Genomic DNA, 27093 nt, shown 5'->3' on the forward strand with positions numbered 1-27093 from the left:
TGCGCTGTTGGAACCCTCACTGGTGGCAGGACGCACCTCAACATGTCCCATGGTGTGGTTAGGTTTCATGTGTCTGACAACAGGAGGTTCCATCCCTGTGGCCCCATCGACATAGGGTGATGTTAGAGAGGCCACCTGCTTTGTTTCCAAGGGACCATGCCCTGCTGATGGCCGGGGAGAGGCGCTGAGGCAAACAGGCTTTGCCCGCACATGCCACCCACCTGCAGATTACACCGGCATCCAGTCCCTTCAGGGGGTAAAGGTCAGATGCTGATCAGGGACAACCTGCGTCAGACAGCTGAGGTCAGCCTTGCCCGGGGTGCCCCGCCACAGGCGATGCGGAGAGGGACTCCACCCTGTCTCTGGACAGTTCTCAAAAAGGGCTCTCTGCCTAAAGTTCCCAGAATCAAGTCATTTTAATGACAGTGACGAAAATTGTGACCTTATTTCCACATCGCCTGTAATCATCTATTCCTTCAAGAAAAGTCATTCTGTGGCAGGCGCCCACGGGTTTCTCAGAGGGTGCTCCCTCAAACCACGGAGGGTGTTCTCCCCAAATCCAATAAGACAGAGGCGACAGGATTTAACATTGTGATGACTGCTCCCGGGGCAGTTTGGCGAAGGACTGCTGTGCCCTGTGACACCGTCAGGAAGCTTAACCCACAGTGGAAAGAGCAACAAGGTTGGTGCCCTGTTCCAGCCGCCACAGCTGTCCCCTCCTGTCAAGAGGCTGTGGTCAGAACCGCCGCTGCCATCACTGGTGCCAGAAATCACCAGGAAAGCACCCTGCGTCTGGAATGCCATGCACTCGGCCTCCAGTTGTTCTAGTTCCCCTTTAAAATAATCACAAAGAAAAATGGACATAACTCTGAAAGGGCACAAAAGCAAGTGCCTAACTGACCCAGTACTGGACCAATTACTGAGGCAGTTTGTAAAGTTTTTGTCTTTATTGTTTTCATACATTTCCTGTTTAAAAAAAAAAGTGAATGAGTTTATAAATTCAGACTTACACTGTGGTACTGAAACAGGATCAAGGCTCAAAAACGTGAATAAAAGCGGGAAGCACGGGTGACAGGATGCATGACCCCAACTCTGGGACATTTGGAGGATGCAGAGCTCTGCAGGCAGTGGACTGAAGAAAGGTCAGGGGCTGCCAGGGGTGGGGGAGGGAGTGAGCAGGCAGCGCGAGGGTTTCCAGGGCAGCGAGACCAACGGTGGATCCGTCACTTGACATTTGTCCAAACCCACAGAAAGTGCAGCAGCAGGCGGCCCCTCGTGTAAACTGGACTCTGGGGGGTAATGACGTGTCCATGCAGGTTCATCCATTGTTAACAAATGCACCATCTAGTGGGGGGTTGATGGGGGGCGGGGCTGTGCAGGTGGGGGCAGGGGGTGTATGGGAAATCTCTGTACCTCCCTCTCAATTTTGCTGTGAACCTAAAACTGCTCTAAAAGAATAAAGTTTATGAATACATTTTAAAAAGTGAAAAGCAGGGTTACCTTGAGTCGCCGGGGGAAGTGAGCTCTGACTGGGCTTCCTGGGGTCCAAGACGAGAAATCAGACAAACGACAGTTCCCAGAGACGCTGGGCTCACTTCACTCCGTCACAAACAGACAGTTCTGCAGGGCTGTCGCCGAGCCCCACAGGACACAGGGCCATGGCTTTGCAGTGCCCCCGACCACTGCTGCCGCTGGCCTCAGCCCTAACACGCAGGGCTGAGTGCTCACACAGGGCTGGCCCTGTTGTGGGAACAGGCCCTGAACCCAGGTGATTTCACTGAACTGGGGGAGTGTTGGGGCCACGCCTCGTCCTCTCTGTCCCTCCGTCCCCTGTAAAACAGGCCAGGGCCCTTCCACAGAAAGGCCTGAGAGTTGGAAGGCCCCCAGGAAAAATCAAGCCACGAATGATGCGAGAAGCCCCCCAGAGCTTCCGGAAGGGCCTGTGCTGCTGGCCTGGGCCAGGGCGAGTCTCTAAGTTCCCTGAGCTCTGAGGCCACCAGGTCCCTGTGAGACCAGGCACCGTTCCTCCCGCCCTGGGTTGTTCTGTGAGCACAAAATGAGAAACTCTCTCCTGGACTTGGCCTGGGCTGAGAGCCATGCTGTGAAATTAAAATTCAGTGTGATTATGCGAAACTCAGCACACTATATAATTAAGAGCATCACTTTCCAGACAGGAAGGGGTGGGATTGGTGGTGGTGACAGGACAGGGTGCTGGCAGGGAACATGGATGAGTCAGGGGTGGGGGCTCACCGGGGCCTTAGAGACGAGCGGTAAGCAGCCCAGGGAAGACGGAGGTGGGGAACTTCCACGCGGAAGGCAGAGCGACTGCCGTCAGAGGCTGGAAGGAGGAAGGACAGGGGCAGCTGAGGCGGGGTGGGCAGAGCCGGGGGCCCAAGGCTGTGGGGCTGCCAGAAGGGCAGTGGTACCAGCGAAGTCAGGAAGGGCTGGGCTTTGGGCAGGTGGCCTGAGAACAGCAACTGGCTGGGTGAGGGCGGGGCTGCTGGACCACTGCATGCCAAGGCATGCTGGTTCTCCTGAGATGTCGCTGGCAAGGGGCACCATGGCACACAGGTCAGGAGACGCTACATGCTCTGGACTCTTGCGGAGATCGAGGAGGCCTCCAGGAAGGAAGCGGCTACACGGCCTGATCCAGCACTTCCCAAGCCGCTGTGAGTGACCCCCAGGAACACCTGTTAACATCTGGCAGGATGCTCGTTTTCAGGTGGTAGCTGGGGACACCCATATTGGGTTGCCGGAAAAGTCATATGTATTTGTTTTATGTTTTTCGTTGCAAAAATGCGTCATGACTTTTCCGACAGCCCAATACATGGTCATACAACAAAGGCAATCCAGACACCCCAAGCTGCACTCGTGGGGCACGGGAGCCACCTGTGGGCTCCATGCAGGGGAGGCACAGCTGTGATTTAGCCACAGGGCCCATGGCGGGGGGACTTGCTATTGGCCACACACCACAGACACCATAAAAGTGGCTTCAGGATTTGGCCATACCCTGCAGGTCTAGATTAGTGGGACGAACTAAGGTGAGCTGTCATCCCCGTGCAGAGACTCCGCTTGGAAGTCAGATTGGTCCAAGTCTCGTCTGCACACCAGCCCATCAGGAACCTTGCTCCGGCACCTGACCCTTCACCTCTCGGTTTCCTGGGAAAGACCAGCCCGTCTCACACCGTGAGTTCAACATGAAGAAGTGAGTGAAAAGTCTCTGGAACACAGCTCAATAAATTGTAATTATGTCTTGCCTAAGATCATAAAGAAACGAAAATGCTGGGTAGCATGGCACCGGTGATGCATTTTATTAATGATGTTGGTCATGCAGAGGGTTAGCCGCTGGGAACGGAGGAAGAGCCACTGAGGACACCAACAGATTTGTTCTGACTAAAGATGATCAAAGACTTAAATCCAGAGTAGGTGAGGGAACTTCCTGAAACATGAAGTGAGGAGACGTGAGGAGGGTGGGGTCCACCCTAGTCTCGGCTGCACTCCTCACTCATACAGGACACGGGACGCAGGTGCTGGGCACCGACTCAGTTCCCGTGACCGTCTGTGGACTAGCAGGACCTGAGGTTTTCCGCTGTCTCCTCGCAAGCAAGTCGCAGCACAGTTAACCAAGTTAGGCGACAGCTCACTCCGGAGAGCAGCTGGGGCGGGTCTGAACCGTGAACGGCTGGCAGGGAGATGCCTCTGAGAGCGAGCTCTTCATCGCACAGCCTCGAGGCCGCAGAGCTGCTTGTGGCGTATCCACGCACGGTCAAGACCACTCAGAAAGGTGGCTGTAGTTCCGCCACACGTGTGAGATGCTTCCCTGAAGCACAGGCAGGCTGAGGTGAATGGGACAAGCGGCCCTGGAAATGGGCTTGCCCACAAGGCCCCTTTTTGGCGTGCCGGAACCCGGAATGGCCCATAAGAGAAAACACGACAGCGTGCTTGGTCTGCAGCCGGCATTTATCCGTCTTGCGTATGAACCTCCGCTCAGAGCTTTCTTTCCATCGAGGAGTCATTTTGGAGTCTCTGGGGACGCGCTGGTGTTCTGCGGTGCGAAGGAGCAGCTGCTGGGCTCGGCCACACATCACGTTCTAGTCTGTCCACTGGGTGCAGCTGTCCACTCGCCCCGAGAGAAGGGGTGAGTCAGCTGGCCCTTTGCTCTGGACCCCAAACTGCATATAGGATTTCATGCACGTGATGTGGAGGATGAAATTTCCCGTTTGATAATAACAAAGATGCTGATGACGCTGATAGCTAAACTGAGTTCTATGTCCTGGCACTGGGCTAAGTGTTGTTTTTGCTCTTTGTGTTTTTTTATTTAAAAAATTTTTTTTTAAACAATCCTTTTTTTTTTAATGCTGTGTTTTTGTTTTTGTTTTAAAATTTATTTATTTATTTATTTATTTTTTTAGCTGTGCCATCCTGCCACCTGTTGGCAGCTCAGCGGCTGCTCAGCTCGGGCCAGGACTTGAACCACTGTTGCTCAGAGCTCAAACTCTTGAGCGAGCTCTTAACCAACTGAGCCACTCGGCTGGCCCTTCTTTGGTGTTTTTTTATATGCATCACCTCATTCACTTTTATAACCCGATGCGGTATGTGCTGTTACATACATGTGTATGTGAACATGTGTATTTATGTGCACGTGTCTCCCAGCTGTCAGCTGAAAGGGCAAAGGAGCAGACACCCGGTAGCAATGAGCACACCTGGAGCCCAGATCCTCGTCTCTAAGAGGAACCACAGCCCCTCAGAGAAATGGCTGCTCCCAGAGCCGGGCTGGGGTCGGGAGGCGGGGTGTGTGATGATCCTGGACCATCTTTCTTGTGATGCCGGAAAGGAAGGCAGCGCTCAGAAACAGAGGGGACATGTCACAGGACACGGAGCAGACGACGGGGCTCCCACTGGCGAATTTGGGACAATCTGAGCACCAAACTCCTTAAGGACGGTGACGTGTCACAGCCCATTGGAAACAAGAGTCCACGCGGCTGTGCCCGTATCAGACACACAAGCGGGGATGGGGGGCTTCTTCTTGCGGGCAGGACGCCCAGGGCCAGCGGGTGGACTGGAGGGCGCGCTGTGGACGGGTTCGTCATTTCGCAGCCACCAGAGGAAGGCGTCCACTGAGACTAACGATGGAGAAACGTTGACAAGCGGCATTTCGGACACTCAGGGAACAGGCTCAGGTACAGCTTCGCTGAATGTGGGAGGCCCGGGAAGCGGCCCGCGATGAAGAGGGACACCTGGGACAGACTGAGGTCACACAGGCATATTTAGGGCCACCCAGCAGGTAGTGGCAGCTGCGGTCAGACTGGTCATCTGTCCAGGAAGCAAGCTGAAGAAGCCAGAAGCTGGAGCCCCGGACTGCCGGCAGTTGGCAGCTGGGAGGACAGGTGCGCCCAGCCAGACGCGCCCATCGAAGCCGAGAGGAGGCGGGGAGGCAGGAGCCTGGCCGAGAGGTGAGGGACGAGGATGCGCACGCAGTGAGGGTGGACCATCGGAAGCACTCCTTCCTCCCGCTGCTGAGCGATGCTCCCTTTCCCGGAGGCCACGCTTCCGTCCGGTCATCCACTGCTCGGCATCTGGGTCAGCTCCTTCCATGTGGGGGCTGTTACGGATAATAAAGCTGCTGTGAACATTCCTGGACAAGTTGCCGACCTGTGCCTCCCCGACGGGTCGCGCCACGGCATCTCGTGCGTGCCTAGTGGCCACCTGCACATCTTCTCTGCAGAAATGCCCAATCTAAGTGCTGCCCCGTTTTTAACTGGGTTATTTGTTGTTGGCTTTTTTTTTTTATTGTTGAGTTCTAAGAGTGCTTTAGGTATGCTGTATATTGGACTGACTTACAAGTATCTTCTCTCATTCTCTAGGTTGTCTTTCACTTTCCTGACAGTATCCTTTAAAGCACAAACATGTTTAATTTTGATGAAGTCGTTTATCCTTTCTTAGAAGTTTTCTTGGTTGCTGGTAATTTGGTGCCACACCTAAAAAACCATGGCCTAATCCAAGGTCATGAAGATTTACATTGGTTTTCTTCTAGTTTTAATATCTTAGCTCTTTAACATTTAGGTCTTTGATCCATGTTAATTTTTGTAGATGGTGGGAGATAAGGGCTCAACTTAATTTTTTTCACGCGGGTATTCAGTTAGCCCAATACCACCTGTTGAAAGCTATTCTCTCCCCTAGCCAGCCCCCACCCCTGCGAACTGTGGCACTCTTCTTTAAAACAAATTGCCCATAAATGTAGAAGTTGATTTCTGGACTCCCAGCTCTATCCCATGGATCTGTGTGTCCATCCTTACGCCAGCAGCACTCAGTCTTGATTGTCCTGAGTTCTGAGTCAGGAAATGGAAGTCCTCCAACTTCATTCTTTTTCAAGATAGTTTTGGCTATTCTTGGTCCCTTTCACTTCCGTGTGAATTTTAGGATAGGTTTTTCCATTTCTACAAAAAAAGAGAGCTGGGGTTTTGGTAGGGGCTGTGTTGAGTCTGCAGATCAATGTGGGGAGCATTTTCATGGTAACAATATTAAGTCTTCCAATCCATCATGCTGGACCTTTCTGTTTAAGTCTCCTTCAAATTTAAATTTCTGTTTAAATTTCCTTCAGTGATGTTTTATAGAAATATATATTTTTTTATTTCTAAAATTTTCCTCTTTCTGATGTTATTGCAAATGAGATTGTTTTCTTCATTTCATTGTTGGGTTGTTCACTGGTAGTGTATTGAAAAAATTGATTTTTGTGTATTAATCTTATATATAAGAAATGCATGTTTTAGCAGAATGCACTTATTAGGTCTCACAGGGTTTTGTAGAGTCCTTTGAGGAGGTCCTCATCTTCTTCCTTTCCTATCTGTGTGTTGTTTCTTTCTCTGTCTTGCCTGATTGCCCTGGCAAGCCCCTCTGTACAATGCTGAAAACAAGCGGGGAGGCAGACATCGTCTTGTTCCTGAGCTTAGGGCGTTGCTTTTCCAAGGAGAGACTTGTGCACTTCTGTCGTTTGAGGGAAAGGCATCAGTGGGGAAGGGGATTTAAGGCAAAACTGATGAGGAGGCAGGGGAGGCAGGCAAGGAGGCGGCCCCTTCCTCCCCAGACAGAGGACACGACAGAGGGGTGCCATGGCGGAGCCTGCCATCAGAAGGGAGGAGAGCTGTCCTTCGCATCTAGTGGTCTCTCTTCTCGGGGAAGTGAAGAGGCCACGGGGGGACGACAGGGGCAGGCCTGAGTGTGAAGCAAGCAGCAGAGATGGGCGCTGGCTGCTGTTGGTGGGAAGAGAAGTCAGAGCCGCAGGGGACAGGGCTGCCGGCCGAGGGCCCGGGCCCGGGCCTGTCTCTCCCTACTCTGTGATGCTACGCCATGTGTCCTCCCGCTTCTGAGTTCTGTCGCACTGTCACTCTTCCCTGCGTCATGCAGGTATAGCTGGAAACGGAAAGATACTGCAACTGTGTTGATCAGCTGAAGGCACGTTTCTTGATTTTAAATTTCAAGTTGAATGTTTGACGTTTGTTTCTTCTTCAAATAAGTGGGTACGACTATGCTGCCTCTGTTGCTGCGTCCCCCCACTTGCAATGTATCTCATCGCTGGACTAAGACGAAAGCTGAAGTGACATATCCCTCCCCATCGGCGCTCAGGGAGCCAGCCTTCCCACTCAGAGCCACCCAGGGAACGACAGGCAGAAGGCCACAGCGACAAAGGTGGTTTGGGCAGATTTGGAGTTTATTTGCTGCTGTTCCTTGGCGCTAGTTTACAAGGCAAAGAAAAACAACCAAACAAAAAACAAGTGGAATAATAATTATAATTTTTTAAAAACCCTGTTAACAACTTTCAGTCATTTCTTTATATATTTTGACAAAACTTTTTTTAAACAAATACAAAATAATCTAAAAGGAGAAAAACTATACATGGATTATGTACACCTCTGATAAATAGACTACTAATACTGACAGGTGCCTCTCTGTCCAGGTCGCCTGCAGGCAGCGGAGGGCTCCGGCACGAGGCCGCCTGGACTTCGGCTGCACCGCCCTGGTTCTCCCGACCAGAAAGTTCAGGTTTCCAGCCTGGACCCTCCTCTGTCACCTTCACGAGCTCTGGCATAAAAGTACCCGAAGCCACTCCAGGTAGGACCTGCACGAAGGGGGGACCCCAGAGTCCCCCCAACACTCCTCCACCAGTCCCTTTTACAAAAGCTATTTCCAGAGATGTGAGCCTGCTTTAGAGGTGTCAGGGGAGCCGGGGCCCCGCTGCCCGGGGGAGACCGCCAGCTCTTCCGTGAGGCAGCACTGGGCACTGCCTGGTCCTGGACCACTGGAGGGACAGGCCGAGATGGCCCGGGCAGCCCCCTGCTCCGGCTGGACCGGCACGCAGGCCCTGATGAGTGGCAGGAGTGCCCGAGAGTCCCTGAGAGAACGGCAGGAGAAGGCTCCCTTCACATCGTAGGTTAGGAGGGGCGAGGCTGCTGCACGCGCTGTTGTGCGATGGGAAAGCAAAGCGACGCGAGAGGCCGGCCTTGTCACCCCTCGCCCCTCCACCTGCCCCCGCCGAGCAGGTAAAGGCCACTTCCCTGCGAGGGGCTCACCACAAAATGCATGGAGAGCAGTCCAGGTGAGGGCCAGGTTAGAGGCAGAAAACGCTGAAGCCCTAAGGTGATTGGGGAAGACTCCTTCCTCTAAAACGAGGACTGGAGTTTGCGGGAGGAAAGAAAATCAAATAAGAACAGTTAGGCCGCCCAGAGCCTCTGCTGGGGGCACCGGCCTCACAGTTTTGGTTATTAGGCATTTAGCTCAAGGAAAAATGCTCACTCCCTATTTTAAAGCCCAACAAGAATCAATTCTGAAAGAAAAAACAACGCAAGTGTCCAGTTGCTTGTCTTCTCCACTCAGTGGTCCCGGGCACTCGGACAGGAAGAGCATCAGCTGGAGCTGCCCGCCCGCCGCAGGTCCCAGGCGGACTCTGTGTCATGTCGAGTCCATGCCGCCTCCTCCACCCTCTGGCGTGCCCGTCGGCTCCCCAAAGTGAAGGAAGCGGCCTGCCCCCCTGGACCCGGGGCTGACGCCCCTTAGCAGCTGCCCAGGGAGGAGCTCTCCCAGCCATACGGGGCAGAGCGCATCGGAACAGCTCTACTTTACTTTTTCTCTTTTTAGAAAACAAAAATATATCTTTCGAGCCCGTGGCTTCACTCCCATTCCACCTTTTCTGAACATGTAACAGTATATCCTAATGGAAACTCACAGAGCAGGAAGAAGGCTTCTTCACGGAAATAACTGGGAGGCAACTGTCGGCCCCGAGTCCTGCCACAGGGCCTGCGACGAGGCGGCCTTGCTGACATGAGCTCCGTTCTCTTCAGAGAGAGGCTCAAAGCCCCTGCTGGACAGGCATCGGGTCCCTCTTCCCAGCGCTAACTGCTACCCTCCTCCCACTTAGAAAAAAATAGCAAAAGCTGAAGCGAGTCTCTAGAACTCAGGGCGTGCCCCGCAAGGCGTTCCTGCTCGGCACCCGCCCCGCCGACGTGGGAGGCGCGGGAACAGACGGCCCGCTGCAGACTCAGTGCCTTTTCGTGGAGGACACCTTCTTCTTCCGAGCCGCCAGCATCTCGTAGAAAGGGTCCCTGCTGATGGCCGCTCTGGAATGCAGAAAAGAGAAGAGGCTGAGCAGCAGGACCAGAAGAGACGCCACCCGCAGGGATGCCCCAGGGGCACCTGTGTCCCAGACCCCCTGCCCGCCTGCGCGTCACGGTAAAGGCCAAATCACTGTGTCCACATGACAGCTTCAGGGACAAGCTTCAAGAGACACAGCACAGGTGACAAGATCATTTTTGGGTGTTCATTGCCTGGTTCACCCTAATACTCAATTTAAGTGTAGGAACAGAACATTACACATTCTTTTAGTTGTGTTCTAACTCAGAAAAACAAACGCGGGACTTTAGTTCCATGATGAGCTGGCGTGTGGAGCAGTGAGTGATCCAATATGCTACACAGCAGCACCTGGCACACGTGCTTTCAGATGGCTGCCGTGGTCTGTACTGTGTCATTTGGGTCCCCATGCTGCCAGCTCCATGACCAAGACCTGAGGCTGGGCAGTCAGTGCTGTCGCTGGGGCCCCAGTGAGTGGCCGGCCAGGTCTGCTCTGCGTCCACAGCCTGGTGGACAGGGGGCCTGAGCATGCCCCGCGCTGGCCCCAAGAAGCCAGGTGACACGTCCCTTATTTGTCGCGCTCAACCTTTGGGCAAGTTGTGATCTGCAGGTTCTGAAGGGGAACTTGCTGCTCCTGAGAAGCCACGTTCCAGGTGCTGACCAGTTTTCAGGGGAGCTCGCACACCCAGGAGGCGGCTGGCTCTGCAACTGACTACGTGAGTGCAGCTGCTGTGAGGGGACTGGGATCTGTTCACAGCGGTGCTGTGCCATGAGCTACATCTCAACGGCTCCTTGGGGAAGTCAGGGCCGGACAGTGCCCGAAGCGTGTCCCCAGGGGACCCCACCAAGAAGGCATCTGGCCACCCAGAGTGGTTGGGAGGGAACTGCTGTTTGCTCGCCCCTTATTCTGGGCAAAACACTAGTCTGGTTTTAGTACAGATGCCCCCAAACAACAACTAGAGACGGCTCAGCCCCTCAGGGTAGGCTGTGGCCTGGGGGAGAACGCCCCCCATATGGGACAACACAAGGCCACCCGTTAGTGCAGACAGCCTGGTCTCCAGGGGACGTCAAGAGGCCCAGGAATGAAATGACGCTAAGGAAATGGCTAGGTAACGTCTGATAGACGAAGTGCCCAGTGGGGAGAGCGAGGACAGTGGGGACGTGCTCTCAGGAAGACATGCCACCAAGACGAGCAGCAGTGTGCATGTGGGGCATGACGGTGACGTGAACAGGCTTCACAGAAGTCCCAGGCAGAAAGCACGAGGAGGCCTGCGTGCCCGGACAGCCCGCCCCGTAATATACCCTTGCTGTGCGGCTGGCGCTCTGGCAGCACAGGAGCAGCCCATGGGGCTGGTCCACCGCACACTGACCCAAGAGCCTTCCCTCCCAGACCCACAGCTCCATCACAGCACAGTGTGACCCTGGTCATGGCCATGACTTCGGGCAAACAACTCAACCTCTGTGGGCCTCAGTTTCCTCATCTGTAAACAGGATATCAACATCTCACAGGATTAAGAAATGACAAAACATGACAATTACTGTTGCCCCTGAGCTGCCGCCATGGAGATGAGACTTGCTTCCTAAGACGTGGAGAGACCCGCTTAGCGAGTGATGCGTGTCCCTGTGGTTTGCTCATGTGCTCCCTCTTTGGGCCTGTGAGGTGCACTTGGGCAAGCCCAATGTGGGGTGCTCTCTAAACACGCTGTAATGGCCAAGAAGCCCAAGGTCCCCTGGAAGGTGGGCTGCGAACCGCAATCCAGCCCTTCCCTACAGATTCAAATGGCAGTGCGCCTCCCAGCGGCTCGACCCACAGCAGAGAGCTGAGGGGCGCGGGTGGGCGAAGCCGGCCGGGCGAAGCCGGCCGGGCGCTCAGACGCCACCTACTTGATGCACTTGATCCACTCTTCTTTCTCCTCGGGCGTCGGCGCGGAGATCCGGTACACGGTGTGGTTGCCCTCCACCACGCGCCCGTCGGCCTCCGTCTTGCACGCCTTGATCACTTGGTCTTTGTTGTCGGGGATGTAAAGCTCGAAGCAGTTCTGAGGATCAAACAAGAGGAAGGTAGCAGCAAAGACCTACGCAAGCTGCATCCGAGAAGGAAACGCTGGCTCACTTCCCACAGGGCTCGGTATTCTGACCCTCACAGACCCCGTGTGACATCAGCACTCCTGTGGAAGAGGAGCCTGGACGTGGAGCTCCAGGGATGTCAACTATCCACACGGGGCTCGTTAGCAAAGGCATCCACCAGGCTTACGTGAGCTCTGCTTCTAACGTGCGATGAAGGAGGAAAGAAATGCAGGGCACTCAGTGCCTTTTAAAGTCAAGCCAGCAGTATCATGAGATTCCAACACAAAGGAAAAAAACTCTGAAGGCATCTGAAACCCATCACACAGGCGCTGGACGGGGAGTGCCTGCGGCCTGTCAGGAGGGATGGTCTACCTGTGACCTTCAGTAAGCGACAGGGAGGCCGATGGCAGAACAACAAGGTTATCTGGAACCCATCTTCAGCTTGAACATGAAGGTCATTTTAAAAGTCAGGCTAAATTCAAGGCCTGATAGTCTTCTTCACGTTTTTTTAAGTAAACCTTTGCAATTTCATTCTTTTGCAAAGCACTGCCATGCCCATCTCTCTATCCCCCCAAAGGGTCTCACCCGAAATACTCACTGGCTTTTTGGAGTCCTCCAGCTCCCGGATGCTCAGGTTCTCTAAGGGGATGATGCCACGGGGCTCCTTGTCCTACAGAAGAATTGAAGAGGGGCTTCAGGGCTCGTTCGTGAACCCCTATCCTATTCCATTCCTCCCCGGTGAAACCCCAGCCCTCTGCCTTCTCCCACCATCTCACAGCTCAGCTAGTGCACAGGCCTGATACTGTCAAACAAGAAAAGGGCGTAGCCAAGGTAACACGCAGTGAATCCCTCTAACCAAAGGCCTTTGCAAGGAGCACACCGGGGCCGGGGGCAAGGGGTCCAACAGTTACAAGTGTGCCAAGAGCCGTGGGTGGTTCTTGGCTGGGACACGGAAGTCCCTTTCACGTAGAAAACTGTTGTGCCTCTTTGTCTGGCTCCCCTACTCATCTTTAAACCTCAGTTCTGGTGTCAGCACCTCCCTGCAAGCCCTCATCTCGTCCTGGGTGCCCTAACACGTGGACTATAGCTGTGTCACATGTCATTCCCTGCTCATTGTCTCCTGCCCTACCTTCCCCCCTCATCAGACTGTGGGAACCTCAAAGAGAAAGTGCCCTGCCTGACAACTGCACCTGGATCTCAAAAGGCGCCTAAACTCCTGCGCCAAACACCCCGCCACCCACTTGCATCGACTGGCCCTCCTCCAGTGCTTCCCATCTCAGCAAAGGTCGCTACCACGCATGCGTTTCCACGCACACCAGACGTCTGACATCAGCCAACGCGGCTTCCTGTCCCTGCTACGCAGCCATCCAAACTCAACAGTGTAGCTGGGCTGAGCCTTGGAGCCAAACTTCCTGTGACAAACGTTCCCGAAATACCATGCGCTCTTTTGATTTGCAGATTTGTGGTTTTTCCTACTTCTCAAGCCAGTAATTTCATATATTTGTAGGTACCAATTATTCTGGTTTTGAGATCATCTTTGTCTGTCCTCCATATCTGTCAGCTAATTATTTTGATACTTGTCTTTTTCAGATACAATGTCTGAAACTGTCTCAAGCCTTTTCTCTATGACAGTGATTATAGTTTTGGCTGATCTGTTCCATTCCTAAAAGTTTTAACTTATTTGTTAATAAATAAGTTATAGCTTTACAATTACATAGTTACATTGTAAATATGTTCTCATTTAAGTCTGGAACTTCCAGAGAGCTGGGTGTTTTGTATCCCGGCCACACCCTAGTCTCAGGAAAGGGCAGAGTCGAGGGCGAGCTCCTCTCAGCCCCTCCCCGCGCCCCCACCCCCCCAGTTCTGGCTCTCCTCTAGCACCACTAACGCCCAACATCAGGGTCATCCCATTCTCTTGGGAGGGAGATCATGCTCATGGGCACACCCTCTATGGACAGTTCTCCCAACCGAATATGGTCTGGAGTCTCCCCCAACGTCGCAGAGAGGGAGTCCCACCTTTTCACGTTTCTCATTCCACCAATTTCTGCCCAGCAGCAGACTACCACTCCTAGATCAGAAAGGGGAAAGGGGAGAACTGCCTGGTTGGCTCCCCCTGACGAGGGCACGGGGCGGTGGCTGGGGATGGCAGGTGCCCCAGGGCTGCGCGGTGGGGGCCCTGTGTGAGCCCACTGCCTGTCCTTGCTACCGTGGTCAAGGTGCCGAGGTCACAGTAGCTCGGACCCTCTATCCTCTGTATCCTGGTGCTACACCCCCCTCCCGTTTCTACCTGATTGTCCTCTGTGTTAGGTAGTTCTGTGTGAAGTTTCCACTGCCTACCAACCCTGAGGGTTCCCGCTCTGTCTTGGGAAATGTAATCTCTGTATTTCCATGGCCTGGTCAATGCTGGCACATTGCTGAGTGGCATTCAGGTGATGCCACCATGGTCAGCATCAGGAACAACCCCAAGATTCTAGAATTTCATTGCATCACTGCTGGGACTGTCCCAGTGCTTAGGGTACATTGCTTAGAAGTCTGTATATGTTTAATTTTAACCCAGAGAACAGTGAAAATAATCCAAACAAGATTTTAAAGTATCATCAGTCTAGATATCATCAAGAAAAAAGGCAATATGGTGTTGGGGGGCGGGGGGGGGGGACACGACAGAAAGCAATTCACCAAACTGGTCATAGTGGTACTGTGGGGGGTGAAACAGGAAGAAGCCATCTTTTTGTTTCGCGTATTTGAAATACATTCTCTCATAGTTGAAAAGATTTTAATAACAGAAAAGCAAAGCAGCTGCAGAACTTAAGTGGCATGAGTTTAGCCCCTCTCTACACAAAACCCTGGTCAGAAATCCCTTGAAAACTACCGAATGCCATTATAGGCAGCACGCTTTCAAAACGAGTGACTCTGAGTTACAAGCTGACACTTACAGAAGCTCCATTCATATACCGTCCACATGGACAAAGCATGCAAAGCGTGGGCGCAGCACCAGAAACCCACTTGGCTCCTAAGCAGTGAGGTGCCAAGGCAGGTACCAAGCTCTGGTTCTGGCTAAGTTTTACAGAAATGCAGCCAGCATTTTCATTTTTTTATTTACAGAGCATCTTGCTCTGCACTTACTGTAAGTGACACTTCTAAATCAGCTCCCAGTTGGATCCATGACTTGGACTAAGTGAAGAGGGTTGGAGAACAAAAGCAAAGTATTCCCACTCAACTGTCTGGACTTATTTCAAGACACAAGTCCGATGCTGCCAGCTGTGCAACCACCCTGCTCCTCGGGGGACCACGAAGAATGGCAGAAATGACACAGCCACAGGCCTGAGTGCCAGCCACCAACCTGCCTGGCTTTCTGGGTGCTCTGTGAGAAGGAGCTGTGAAAAAGGTCTTAGTTGCTGATTTTTATTCTCGTAGGCTCTTATTATAATGGAGACCGACAGGTAACACATATTAGCAGCTGTACGTAACTCCTTCGCCACTGAATAAAAACCAGCAACGCTTCCACAGCTTAAGAAAACTTCAATTTCTTAAAAACTCCAGATTATCTCTAAATTTTCCCATTTCAGCTCTTTTTCCTCTATTATATATTTTACCCCTTGGCCGTTTTTTCTGAATCAAACGCCTCAGCATTTCTGCTACCCCAGGAAACCTGAATTCTCCAAATCACGATTATTTTCACCTCCCTTTCAAGAGGACCGCAAATTCTTTCGTGGCCACTGATCCAGGTTCATTCTTTCTAGCCCAGCTCTAAAACCCATTTCTAATGCCATGTGTAAGGTTCTCTCTACTGCCTTCTCCTGGCCAGGTGTCCCCTGTCCCGATCTAGACCTGGATGGTGGCTCTGCGCCCCAGTTCCTCTGGGAAGACACCACACACATACATCTTCAGGGTTCCCAGGCTGAGGTTCATCTTAGCTCTCCCACCTCCCTTCCATTCTCCTCCCACCCCCAGCGATGTAGAAGGACAAGCCCGACTGTCCCCCCACTGCCTTCTCCAAGCAGGCCTGACTGGGGGGTTCTGGGACAGAGGCCTGCCTGCCCCCCCCCAAGGCCGACAGCAGGTGCTCACCGTTGTATATTCAAAGTAGTAAAGGCAGTTATCAGTCAGAATGAACCAGCGTCTTTTCCAGGTCTTCACCCTGCCACCTGCAGAGCAAAAAGAGACGCGTGTCCCCCAGGGGTCAGCAGGCAGCGCAGGCCCGCGGGGCACAAAGCTCTCCTCTGAGTGAGGAGGAGAAGCGAGGGGCAGGGCGCCAGGGGACACTGAGACCATGGCAAGGTTTACATCGGTGACAAGACACAGAGCCAGGACAGAAGCACCTTTCATGGAGTGAAAGTCTGTGGGTACAAGCAGAGCAAGCAAGTCAGGAGGCGCCCGGAGATGGACAGCGGGATGAGGGCACGGGGGTGGGGAGGGGGACCGGGACAATGGTGACACGCAATGCAAGTCTGACGGGGGCTACAGAAGCTGCTTTGGGTGTGGTGGAAATGGGCAAACAAAAGAAAACGGGAGGGCCTGTCCCCTGGTCCAGCTACACTGCCGGGTCAACCAGCCCCATCTCATCAGAAAGGGCATGAAGAAGGGAACAGGAAGGAAGACCTTTTAATCCCTTCCGGCTTTCAAACAAGTCCAGTTTTCCTGGAATGTGGAACTCACCCGCCACCCCGCCTTCCCAACTGTAGTGCGTTTCTACTTTCAGGCTTCTGGGCCTGTGTCCTAAAAACAAAACTCCTCCGAGATCTGGATGACACAACATGGAGTTCCTGTATCAGGGAGACTTTACTGGTACACAGAGGTCCCGCTCAGAAGCCTTTTCATTCCGGACTCCTCTCCAGATGCTTGTAACAAAAGTTGCAAGACAGGAGCATGAACACTGATGGCTGTGAACTGGTGGCGGCTCCTCTTAGCTCTTTCAATATTTCTCAGTTAACAAAACCCGGAACACCGTTGGGGTCATGACGTTCTGCTGAGATGGGTGCTGAGGAAGGGGACGGCCTGCTCAAGTGGAGCCGGTCCTGCTCTGAGCCTCGGCCATGAACCACACCTTCCTTTTCCTCTGCTTCCGTCGGGTCAAGGGCGAGCTTCCTGAACACGAACCACGCAGTCATCCAGTGGTTACGACATGCGTGGCATCTCCTAACACTTTTTACGGCCCCGGACAGTATAGGCTCCTGTTGCTAAGATTTGACCCACAGAGAATATCACTCTCCGATCTTCACAGAAAGCAAGAGTGTGAGCCAATGGGGCCACAGTCACGCTTTCTCCCTTGCTCCTCACCCAAGAGCAGGGTGCATTTAAAGGAGGACTTCTGACTGCCGGACATGCTGTGTGCTCACACCAGGTTTCCTAAAGGGCAGGCTGAAGCAGCAGCACAAACAACGTCCTGGAAATAAGGCCCACGGCCCAGGACCTGGCAGCACATGGGAGCACTGGTGGACTTTGGGGTCCCTTCTGACGGCTCTGCTCGGGTGCCTGAACTCCCGGGGAGGTTAAGACCATGATCGCTCACTGCCAAGGTTCTAAACGGCACAGACCGGGGTCGTGAGAGGGGGTCTGCCAGGAGCAAGTAAGTGTCCCCCACCCACCGCCGCCCTGGGCCAGGGTCAAGCAGACTGACTCTCTCCCCCACGGCGACTTGGCAGCTGATGTGAGCATGTGCCTCTGATCGCTAAAGGTATGGATTAGGAAAAAACCATAGATGGAACTAAGACATGCATGTGGAAAACGGGAAAAGCTGGGCAGAACAAAAATAAATAAGGAAAAGGAAGACAAAAAGTATACTTAGAATTGGAGCCACTCTGTTATGGAAAGGAAGCCCTCCCCCATCTCGGAGTCTAACTCGGCTCTTCCGTCTCGGGCATCCTTCCCCACATGGGGCTCAGCACCCAGGACACCTCACCCCGTGACTACCACACGCTCCCCTCACAGGACCACCGGGGAATACGGGGGGGAGGAGACACAGGGCCCAGGAAGCCACGGAAAAGGGTCAGATGCCAATAGGAAGATGATGGAAGGACATCCAGGAGCAAAGCAAAGCTGGAAACGCCCTCTCCCTGATTATAAAAGCTTGGGTATTTGCCCTGACCATCTGTGGCGCCAGAGACCTCTGCCATGAAGCGCCACTGTGGTCCCAGGGGGAACATTTCCATGTTGAAAGAAAAACAGACATGAAACAAGCAGACAGGTCAATGTGCGCACCTAGGACAGTCCCTGTGGAACTCACAGGACCCCTTCCAACCTCGGTTCCTTGACCCCCGAGGTGGAAAGGCCGGAGGCAGCTTCCCCTGCAGCTGGAGACAACCCGCCCAGTCTCCAGCATGTTCTAACAGATGTCAAGGCTTGGCTGGGTCTCTATGCGTGCAGCCCACGCACAGAGGCCGGCTGAAGCTCACACCTCAGTGGCTCTGGGCCGGGAAAACACGTTTCCCCCAATCAGCATTGGAGAGTGGACGGCAACACTCTCCATGTAACTAAGAGGCTAATTTTTGGGTTTCTGGCAATGAGTCGTTGAAAAAGAGGAGGGAGAAAAACAAAACAAAACATAAACAGAGCCGAGGTTGTAATGCCCGCCCCCCTCCAACCCCCAAGAAATGAAGGAAAAGGACTTCAAAGAGGGGGTTTTGGTTTTGTCTTTTTTTTCTTAAATTTTACTCGGTATCATTTTGAGTTCAGGAAACACCAGTTCCCTTTTTCATGCAAAGGCAAATGTCCTAATTTGTGTAATTTAATTCTTTTCCTGGTCTGCTTTCTGATCAGTCTGTCAGAAGCACACGACTCTGGGAAGTCACAGCATCCTTCTCTTCCTCCTCTTCTCCACTTTAGAAATTACTTTTTAACTCATGGATATTGATTGGAATCCAACATACAGAGCACATGCCTGGCCAATAATTACAAGGAAAAATTCAGTGACTGCTTTCTCCACTTTTGCAAACCCACCCTTAGTATGTTTTCTTGCATTACTGTGCTCAAAAAAGGTTTAATTATTTCATATCTTGGCACCTTGCTGTCTGACTGATGTACTATGTAGTCCTCCTAAATGGGAAAACATGAAAATTGCCCCAAGCCCCTGATCCTGACCAGTTCCCTAGGGACTGTACAGTAAGTTAGAAGCAGCATTAACACTACCACCAGCAATTAAAAACAAAATAACCAAAAATAACAAAATAAGAAAACGCTGCAGCAGTTACAGTGGCCTGGGCAGAGGAGCGAGCAGGTTGAGGGGATTACATACCTCCTGGAGTTTGGGGCAAGGAAAAGGAGAGCCCAAATCATGGAAACATACAAATGAGGGAGAAAAGAAAATTAAAACAAAGAAATTAAACCCAGCTCCTTAATCTTAAAGTGCAATGTATTCGTTATTCATATCTGCCTGGGGGCGGGGGAGCCAAGCAAAAATAGTGACGGGCAACGCTGCTGTATGGGGGTGGATGAGGGGCCTCGTCTCAGGGGCCACGTCCCACCTGGTAGAGGCAGGAACCGAGGCACTATGGGAAATCTGGCCCCAGAGGTGCCACAAATCAGTCCTCACAGAGCTACCATTTATTAGTATATCCAGAATCCCAAGCAAAGAGTAAAGATTACTTTGGGGATGTTAAGTGTCTTTCTTCAGGTGGCTATCACTCTTTCAAGTGTGTGTAAGAACGCACACACATACACCCATGAATACATATGGACATGTGTGTATACACAAGAGTACACATTGTTACGGCCATATGCATACAGACATACACACAAGTCCGGCGTGGCGGCGCCTTCCGCAGCACAGACACATACGGGTGACTGTACGTGTGCTACAGTGAAACACGATACGGAGAGCTGAGGGGGGTTTGGTGCAGGTTTGGAGAAGGTAATGCAATGACCTAAAAATCAAGTCCCGCATTTAGTTCATGTTTTTTCTCCTTGAAAATATGGGATGCCTCACAAATTTGCATGTCATCCTGGTGCAAGAACCAAGATAATCTTTGTACTGTTCTAATTTTAGTATTGGGGCTGTCAACACTAGCATTAGTGTTTAAACAAACGTTGCTGGAGGGGGAAGTAGATGCAACTTTGGTTGCACTTTTAAAATTTTCAGCAGGTTTCCTTTTAACTGTGTCCACTTGGCAATGAAGCTGAAGAGAAGAATGGATGCCTCTGGGGTTAGTAATTTTAGAGCCTTAACTTCAAAGATACTACCGGCTTAAAGATACATGAAATGTTGGCTAATTTAAGAGATATTTAAATCTCCAATCAGTGAAGTAGTGCTTTAAAAATTCATGAATTAAGTCATCAGGTATAAATACAAGGACTTGGGATGTGCTTTTAAAGGGAAATAATAAATCCTACTGCTATCTCAACTAGTCAGAAATAAATGATTCCTTTTCAGCACTTCCCAGGTGTGTCAGTAACGGCCAAGAGAGTAGTGACTTCCGATCTCACTGTGACAAGCAGATGAACCGGTAGGGGGCTTCACTCTGACAAGCACCCCTGATATCATGTGGGAACCCACACTTCAAAAGGCCCGGGCGGAAGACAACAAAGGAAAGTACTCTCTCAGTGGCCAAAAAAATTGCCATCATTCTGTCTAGGAAGTCCAGGGCTCTCTCTAGGTTCTGGAACAATTAATAAAACATTCACGTGTGGACGTGAACGTCATGTGAGCCCTACGGTTACTCTGGCACCTCTGTGGCAAGGCGTGTCACAGATCTCAGCCATTCAAGCTCACTTTTGGCCAAGGGAAGAGGAATAACGTTTTCTTGTCCCGAGTGAACAAAATCATCGATGTGGCTGATTGCATTGGAAAGGAGGAGGAAAAACCAGTGCCCGAGAATGAGGAGTGGCGTGGGGTGCGCTGCAGCCAAGGCCTCTGGGTTTGCCATGCACGCTGCCGTGGGAGCCAGATGTAGAAGGATGATGATGCACTGGGGGTGGGGGCAGGGGTGGGGGAGCAGGAGCACCAGGTGTACATTTGTGTGACGGGAAGTAGAAAGACGGATACAGCTGGCCACCCTCCCGGGGACTGAGAGGGCAGAGAGGGAAAAGGACCAGGGTCGGCCTTGAAACAAAACCTGGTCCGTCACTTCCAGAGTGTAAATGTGGAGCGCAAACACTCGTGGGCAATACTGATGGCCGAGTGACGCCTGTCCCCACAAGTCTCTAGCGCCCCCCGCACTCACTTCCTTTCTGGAGGTGGACCTCGTCCCACAGCGTGTGTGCGCATGTGCAAGCACACACACCCTTTCTACATTTCCACGGCAGGAGCCCTGACCCAGCGGGCACCACTTACCGAGTTTCAACAGCCAGCCTTCGCGGTCTGGATTGAAGAAAGTGTGAGTGAGGTCATTCCCATCATCTTCTGGGATCTTAAAGGGCTCGTTTTTTATGCTCTCATACAGATTCTGGGATAAAAGACGAGATTGCTTGTCTCTGATTCTAGAAACAGCTTTCCTCCCGCCCCTTTCTCTTCCTTCACTCCAGCACTGTGCCTCCAGCATGCCACACACCCTGCTAGGAACTGAGAGCAGGGGAGAAACCACCGTTCCTGCCTTCAGGCAGCTCAGTGACAAAATAAATGAGATGCCTAAAGGATAACTAAGGAAGGAAAGACAGCAGTGTGACTTCCATTCACACCCTTAGTGTCAGATTTCGGAGCCACCTCCCCTCCTGATCCCTCCGAGGGACCTCACTACCAACTCTGTAATGAAACCAAAGCGAGCGGACAGCTCAGACGCCAGCCTGGGGGACCATGTGCTGGTGCGCGCTCACCCGGAGCAGCTCCTCGGGCAGGTCGCCGCCGTCGTTGATGCCGCGGTTCATGGCGATGAACCGCTCCACTGTGGGCTTGTCTTTGACGTTGGGGTTGTGCAGGCTGGTGTTGAGCATGATGATGGCAAACGACAGGACGTAACACGTGTCTGAGGGGTGGGGCACAGTGAAGATCAGAAACAGCCACGGAAGAACAAGAAGTGCTGGGGACATGGGGACGGAAGGGCGGGCCGAGCTGCGGGCAGGCCGCTGGTGGACAGCTGTGGCTGCCGGGGCATCGAGTGCCCAAGCCTGCACGGCTTCCTCAGACCGTGAACAGCGCGCTGCCGCGGAAAATCGGGACAACAATGCAGGGTACAAAAAGGAAAACACAAATGGCATGTCAGCCCCTACCTCGGAGTAACCTATTTCATTTCCTGTACGTACATGCGCCTCTATGCGCATCACCAGCGCACTGCACAGACCAGTGCTATAACTAAACTGCAATTCAAACAGAGGGTTTGGGATCCAGCTTTTTTGCCAATCTTATATGCTTTTTCCTATGCCAATAAAAACTTCTTAGAGTTAAAAATGTGCTTTCTAATAGCTGCGTAATTTAGAAGTACCACTTATATTCCTACTCCCTTACTGTTGGTTGGACTTTGGGATTATGTCCAAGTTTTCACTGCCATAGATACCATTTAAATCGCTGCTCTTAGAACCTAAGCCCTTTCGCTTCTAGTGCCGAGGAAGGGGGATGCTCACTCACCCGTGGACTGGAAGACGCCGCTGTTGCACTGGCAGTATCTCTGGGCAAACGCCTCCATCATCCGGTCGATCTTCTGGGCCTCTCCGGGCAGCCGGAAGCTCCACAGGAACTGCCTGTGCGACGAAGACGGGTGTGTTACAGGACTTGGCGAGACACTTTCTCTGTAAACCCTTATACTTCCGGTGATTTTTATCCCAAAGGGCACAGGGAGAGCTGTGGGGCTACGGTCTTCTGTGGCAGTCACTCTGCTCAGACACAGACTTACTGCTCCACATCACTGCCCGCTCTCTCAGTCAAAGGGAAAGTGTTGAAAAAATAAAAAAAAATAAGGTTTTCCTATTCAAGAGAACGCCTCTCCTCCTCAGAATAATACCCGAGACTGAAATATGAACGGTGCTGGTCCTAAAGCAGCTCCGCTTCCTACACAACAAGATGAGGTGCCGGAAGAGATTCCCCACCAAAGCCTTCACAGTGGTCCCTTCAAGTCAAGGAGAGACCATGGCCAGTGAGCTTCAACTGGACCATTGTCATCTACCTTAACGACACCACCAGAGATGACGTTATCATTTACACCCACGGCAGTGAAACTGCTGCATGGCCATTTCTCAGGAGGCACAAGTAACAGACTTAATAAAAAATTAAAGTTCACTTTTCTCTTTCTAAAATCAAGTGCACAGCTAACTACCCACCTCCTATTCTAGGGCAGCGGGAAGTTAAAACATTTCTAAACTGAAAATTAGAAAAGATTTCAAAATTTAAATTTCAAAAATTTCCAGAATATTAAATGAAAAACCTTAGGAAGAGTGTCACACAATTTGCTTTCAGGATACATCGTAGTTTAATTCCCTTTAGCCGCCTGAGCATTTCAATCACAGGCCTAGATAGACTGCTTTTCAATAAGAGACTACCAGATAGTCACACTAACCCCCAAGGTATAATTTCCCCCTTTGGGAGCTGCCACACTTCCCAAAGACCTGCCGCTCCCACCTTCCAAGGCGCCCGTTTCCACTGTGCTCACCGTAAGGCCTGGACAAGGTTAAGGTCAGTGAACTCATGTAACCCCACGAACGCATGAAGAACCTGGATGTTGAACTCATCTCTATCAAAAAAACAACAGACACGGGGCGGTTGGCAAGCAGGTGTCAGACTGACGCTCAGAATCCCAGGTCGTCCCCACCCCCAGCAGGTGGTTTCCCAGCCACGCCCGCGACCACACACACAGTGAGAAAGTCTCCCTGGCTGCCCGGTGAGCAAGTGACGAGCCTCACGCCCCCACACACCAGCTGCTTCCCCCAGGCCAGCGCCCCTGGGCATCGGGCACCCGTGTGGCTGCTGCTGCCTCAGGACAAAACTCTCCTCAAGATGTTTTCTACCTACTCCCGAGCGCCCTGCTCTCCCGCCTGCATGTCCCCGAGGCCTCACCGCTCCCCCAGGTAGTCGCCAATGGCCGTCTTGTTGAGCCCTTCGCCTTTATACAAGAACTGGGCAATGTCCTCACAAGTGTTCTTCAGCAGATCGTTCTCTATTAAGAACTGGATCCCCTAGAAAAAGAGCACACACACCTGTGACGCTAACCACAGAAACATCTAGAAAGGGAGCGGAAGGGCACAGGAAGCATGGGTGTGAGTGCTCTGGACACAGAGGAAATGTCTAGCGAACACTTGCCGATTGACACAAAGTGTCTAGCGAACACTTGCAGGGTGAGTCAGTTTAGCCAGCAGGGCTTATGCGTGGCCCGTGGGGGCCATGACCACCACCACCAGGCCCTGGCTGAGCAAGGCGGAGAACCCTGGCCCACAGACTACCGACTCCCATGCGTCTTTTGCGTTTACCTTCTTAGGGTCCATGTTGAATTTTTTCCTGCCCATGGCTACCTGTTTGTTCCTCTGCATGTTTTTCCTGTAAAACAAACACCACAGCCATTGTAGTACTCCTGGTAATTGGGAGGCTTCAAAAGACAAATACAATTCCCACATGCATCCAAGGATTTGTAGGGATTTTTTATTTATCCAGGAAAGCACAGACACAGGTGGGTGTGACGATGGAAGGTCACGCAGAATCCTGACCCCGGCCCCATGCTCATGGGCTCCTTCCACTCCAGCAGTTTTCTCTTTGTAACTTTATTAAGCTGCCACTCACATGCCATTTTCAGTGCACAGTTGAATGATGTTTAGCAAGCCTACTAAGTTGTGTGATATTACCACAATCCAGGTTCACACTGTCATCACCCAGCAAGTGCATGTCATGTGAGCGCGCCTATTACCGCCATCCTTCCGCCTACTGGAAGACGTTGAAGCGATTTCCAGTTTGGGGCTATTGTCAGTAAGAACGCTGTACATATTCTTGTACAGCCTTTGTGTGGGTGAGCTTTCTTTCCCTTGAGTAAAGGTCTGGGAGGTGAACTGCTGGGCACAGCATGGGTGTGTGTTTAACATAAGGAAGTGCCAAACTGTTTTCCCATGTGGTTACACCCCTTGATTCTCACCAGCTCTCACCGACACGAGGTGCAGCCAGTCTATTTCACTTCAGTCATCTGAGGGGAGTGGGGTGGCACCTCACGGTAGTGTTTGGTTGCATCTCCTTAAGACTAACGCTGTGAGCATTTGTCAGTGTCTATCACATATACAGCTTCTTTTGTGAAGTGTCTATTCAAGTTTTTTGCCCATTTTTTATTTGGGCTGTCTTTTTAGTATTAAGCTGCGTGTATTCTTTATATGTGTATATATGTATTCTCGATACAAATCTTTTTTTCAAATACAGGTATTGCAAATATTTTCTCCTTGTCAGTGGCTTGCCTATTCACTTCTTTTCACAGTATCTTTTATGTAGGAGCAGAAATTTTAAATTTTGATGAACTCCAATTTATCCATTTCTTTTAAGCTACAATGTTTAAAAATGAGACTAAAACTATAACCCAAAACAGACAATACAGAGACTAGCAGTGATGAGCTGGCCGCTTTCTGTAGAGCACGCGGCTTCACTAACCCCTCATGGCATCGCCCACAAGAGTTTAAAACAACAAAGTCAAACAGTCTTACAAAGCCAGACATGGAGACTTAGGCTTAGAAAAATACAGACATGTATGAATTAGAAACAGCCCATTTATCACATTAAGCAGTTAGAAAATGGTCTGGGAACCCCAGTCAAAACCAAACTCTCAAAGTCACTAACATTTCATGTAGTTAAAAGAAAAACATAACCCGCAAACACTCCTCATTTTGCAATGTAATTTCATCTCTACATTCTCTTGTCTTTAAGTACCAGGAGGTACAAACAAGCTCCCAAGGTCACCCAGACAAAACTGAGAAATCCGGCCTGTTTTATTTAATTATAGCATTCATTAAGCTTTTCCTTTACAAAAGGAAAAACAGAAATTTTAAAATACAAACACAGTGGACAATAGAGAGGAAGAAATAGTAATTCACACAATAATTAAGGGCAGTTTACGGTTTTTGGGGAACCTTCCAAGTTCTCTTCCAGGTTCAGCCTTTCCAACAATCTCAAAAGCCCTGACACTGAAGGGGAGAAAGCAGGGGTATGGCTCCACGTGTGCTTGCCAGGAAAAGAGGACAGAAAGCGCACTTTCTCCGTAAACACGCCACAGTCACAGGCTGGGTGCTTGGCGGGGCTGCAGCCACAGAGCCAGCCGGCAGCAGGACAGACTCACCTTTCTTCTGTGGATCCCAGGTTTTCAATTTCATTAGCTACTTCTGCTATCTCATCCTTCAGCCTCTACAAAACAGACAGCCCAGGATTACCGGGAGAGAAAGATACTGGTCACATTTAAACCTCTGAAATCTCAGAGAACTCCTTCCAATGAAAAACAAAATAAAATGAAATAAGACAAACCAAAACAAAATCTAAGAAGTTTTGGAAAATTCATCTACTCAACAAATATTTACTGAGCTCCTACCAGATCTAAGCAGTCTAAGGAACACTCAGGTGAAAAACAAAGCTCCTCCCGCAAACCTAGGAAGGTTTATAATCATATACACTATGTTAATTCAGTGTCCTCCACTGGAACAGGCTGCCTCCACAATGCCTCTCAGAGCCCACCTGCAGCTTCCCAAACAGGGGCAATACAGGCTCTGCCCACCAGCCAGCGCCGCCAAGTGGCCGCAGAGGGGATGTCCAGCCCGGGCAGGTCAGCGGGCCCTCAGCAGGGACAACTGTCACAGGGAGGGGCTGGGAGGGCAGAACTGCTAAGCTCTCCTAATTGACCAGAGAAACAGGAATGAGGGCAAACAATCAAAATGCACTCAAAGCAACCCCAGAGCTAGTCAAGTCTCCCCTGTCCACTCTGCAGCGTTGGGGGGACAGGGCATGCCCCGCTCTGTTCCCCACCCAAGTTCCTAAACATTTCACCAGGAACCCTCCAGGGCTGAAGCCTGCTGCCTCAGGGCTAAGATAACCCCAGTCACGGCTTCTACGGCTGATTTCCTACCAAGCTTGGCGCTTATGCAAAGGAATTTAAGAAAACATTGATAAAATAGCTGTGGCTGACTAGGCACCCCTGGGGACCAGCAGCTCTGCTCAGTCCTGTACAGACGTGAACTCATATAACCCTTCCAGCAGCCTGTCCACAGGCGTCTGCACGCTCATCTTACAGGTGAAGAAACTCAAGGTCAAGGAACCAAAACTCTTGTATCTAAAGTCGCTCGGCCAGCGAGTGGCCGCATCAGGGCCTGGCCGCGGGTCTGCTTGCCCTGCAGGCCGAGCTCCAGTGCCTGCCTTGCCCGCGCGCCACTCGGCAATCAGGAGACCGGGGGTCACTCTGGTTCTGACAGCTGACCAGCTGGGTGTTGCTTGCAACCACTTAACCTCTCTGAGATCCCTCCTTCCCACTTGTCAAGCAAAGGTGACTTTCAACACCTACACTCCATTCAGAGCCGTGGTGAGAGCAAGTCAGGCAA

At 51.6% G+C, this 27093-nt stretch overlaps 2 protein-coding genes across 3 annotated transcripts in view; both read right to left on the reverse strand.

Moving 5' to 3' along the window:
• Positions 1 to 4085, reverse strand: part of DNAH17 (dynein axonemal heavy chain 17) — a 139359-nt gene extending 135274 nt beyond the window's left edge. The window contains exons 1-2 of the mRNA XM_019644245.1: positions 3881 to 4085; positions 2251 to 2545 (exon numbers count right to left, since the gene is read on the reverse strand). Coding sequence (XP_019499790.1) covers positions 2251 to 2545; positions 3881 to 4085 — 500 coding nt within the window. The remainder of the gene's footprint in view (positions 1 to 2250; positions 2546 to 3880) is intronic.
• Positions 4086 to 7812: 3727 nt separating this feature from the next.
• The window catches only part of CYTH1 (cytohesin 1), a 35747-nt gene continuing 16466 nt past the window's right edge, over positions 7813 to 27093 (reverse strand). The window contains exons 3-13 of one of the 2 annotated variants that reach the window (XM_019644418.1): positions 25848 to 25912; positions 24013 to 24079; positions 23603 to 23721; positions 23199 to 23279; positions 22181 to 22293; positions 21433 to 21581; positions 20954 to 21065; positions 15757 to 15833; positions 12287 to 12358; positions 11506 to 11660; positions 7813 to 9611 (exon numbers count right to left, since the gene is read on the reverse strand). In XM_019644418.1, the coding sequence (XP_019499963.1) occupies positions 9533 to 9611; positions 11506 to 11660; positions 12287 to 12358; positions 15757 to 15833; positions 20954 to 21065; positions 21433 to 21581; positions 22181 to 22293; positions 23199 to 23279; positions 23603 to 23721; positions 24013 to 24079; positions 25848 to 25912 (1089 nt within the window). In that variant the 3' untranslated portion in view covers positions 7813 to 9532. Of the gene's footprint in view, positions 9612 to 11505; positions 11661 to 12286; positions 12359 to 15756; positions 15836 to 20952; positions 21066 to 21432; positions 21582 to 22180; positions 22294 to 23198; positions 23280 to 23602; positions 23722 to 24012; positions 24080 to 25847; positions 25913 to 27093 lie in introns of both variants that reach the window. The other variant, XM_019644419.1, reaches the window with a different exon arrangement.

The sequence above is a fragment of the Hipposideros armiger genome, unplaced genomic scaffold (assembly GCF_001890085.2).
Source record: "Hipposideros armiger isolate ML-2016 unplaced genomic scaffold, ASM189008v1 scaffold_87, whole genome shotgun sequence".
Taxonomy (NCBI): domain Eukaryota; kingdom Metazoa; phylum Chordata; class Mammalia; order Chiroptera; family Hipposideridae; genus Hipposideros; species Hipposideros armiger.